This window comes from Monoraphidium neglectum, assembly GCF_000611645.1.
Source record: "Monoraphidium neglectum strain SAG 48.87 unplaced genomic scaffold scaffold06631, whole genome shotgun sequence".
NCBI classification, from domain to species: Eukaryota; Viridiplantae; Chlorophyta; class Chlorophyceae; order Sphaeropleales; family Selenastraceae; genus Monoraphidium; species Monoraphidium neglectum.
The window spans coordinates 1-812 of record NW_014007015.1 but is presented as its reverse complement, the minus strand read 5'-3'; the positions used below and the strand labels follow the sequence as shown (position 1 = coordinate 812).

At 65.8% G+C, this 812-nt stretch overlaps 1 protein-coding gene across 1 annotated transcript in view; it reads right to left on the bottom strand.

Annotated features, from left to right (window-relative positions):
• The window catches only part of MNEG_16651 (hypothetical protein), a gene marked incomplete at both ends in the record, with an annotated part of 1260 nt that extends 533 nt beyond the window's left edge, over positions 1-727 (bottom strand). The window contains 2 exons of the mRNA XM_014034879.1: positions 160-454; positions 680-727. Of these exons, the coding sequence (XP_013890333.1) occupies positions 160-454; positions 680-727 (343 nt within the window). The remainder of the gene's footprint in view (positions 1-159; positions 455-679) is intronic.
• Positions 728-812: the final 85 nt, after the last annotated feature.

Genomic DNA, 812 nt, shown 5'->3' with positions numbered 1-812 from the left:
ACTCGCCGCCGCGAGACAGGCTGCCGCTGCTCCCGCCGCCGCCCCGCTCCGGCGCGCCGCCGCCGCCGCCGCCGCCACCTGCACTCCCGCTCCCGCCGGCGTGGTGCTGCCGCGGGCGCACGTTGGGTCCCACCGGGAATGGCTCCTGCTCCCCCGCACCCGGCCCGTCCGTCACAAAAAGTACTGGCCGGCACCGCTTGTCCTCGTGCATGAGGCTCGAGTTCTGGAAGTGCGAGATCAGCGCCGCGCGGCCCTGGATGCGCGCGTAGCTGATCTGGCAGACCTTCTCGCTGTTGAACTTCTCCCAGCGGCGGTTGTCGAAGCGCTCGACGAGCGGCAGGATGTGGCGGGGCTCTATCATGTTGATAAAGGCGTAGCCGACGTTGCACTTGTTCTTGAAGTCTATGGGCAGGTAGAAGAAGTCAAAGGTGCCGCGGAACGCCTCCTCGATCGTCTGCAACGGTGGGGCAAATGTTGAGCGCGCGGGTGGTCAAGATCACCAGAGCGACGGGGACGGCGTCGTCCACAGGCAGTGCACTCGCCACCACTGCTGTCAAAGGGTCAAGGTAGCCAGCCGTCATACTCGGTCCAAACCCGGTCGAACTGGTCACTGCGGGCTGTCCAGGGCGCAGCGCAGCTGCGGGTCAAACCCGGTCAAAGGCCCGGTCAACCCCCGCACCTGCAGCAGCATCTTCTGGGTGTACTTGTTGGGGATGTTCTTGACCATCAGAGTCGTCCGCCGGTCCTCCCCGTTCAAGATCCGCTCAGCATCCAATGCAAACAGCTTCTCCTGCGCGCGCTTCCGCTCCGCC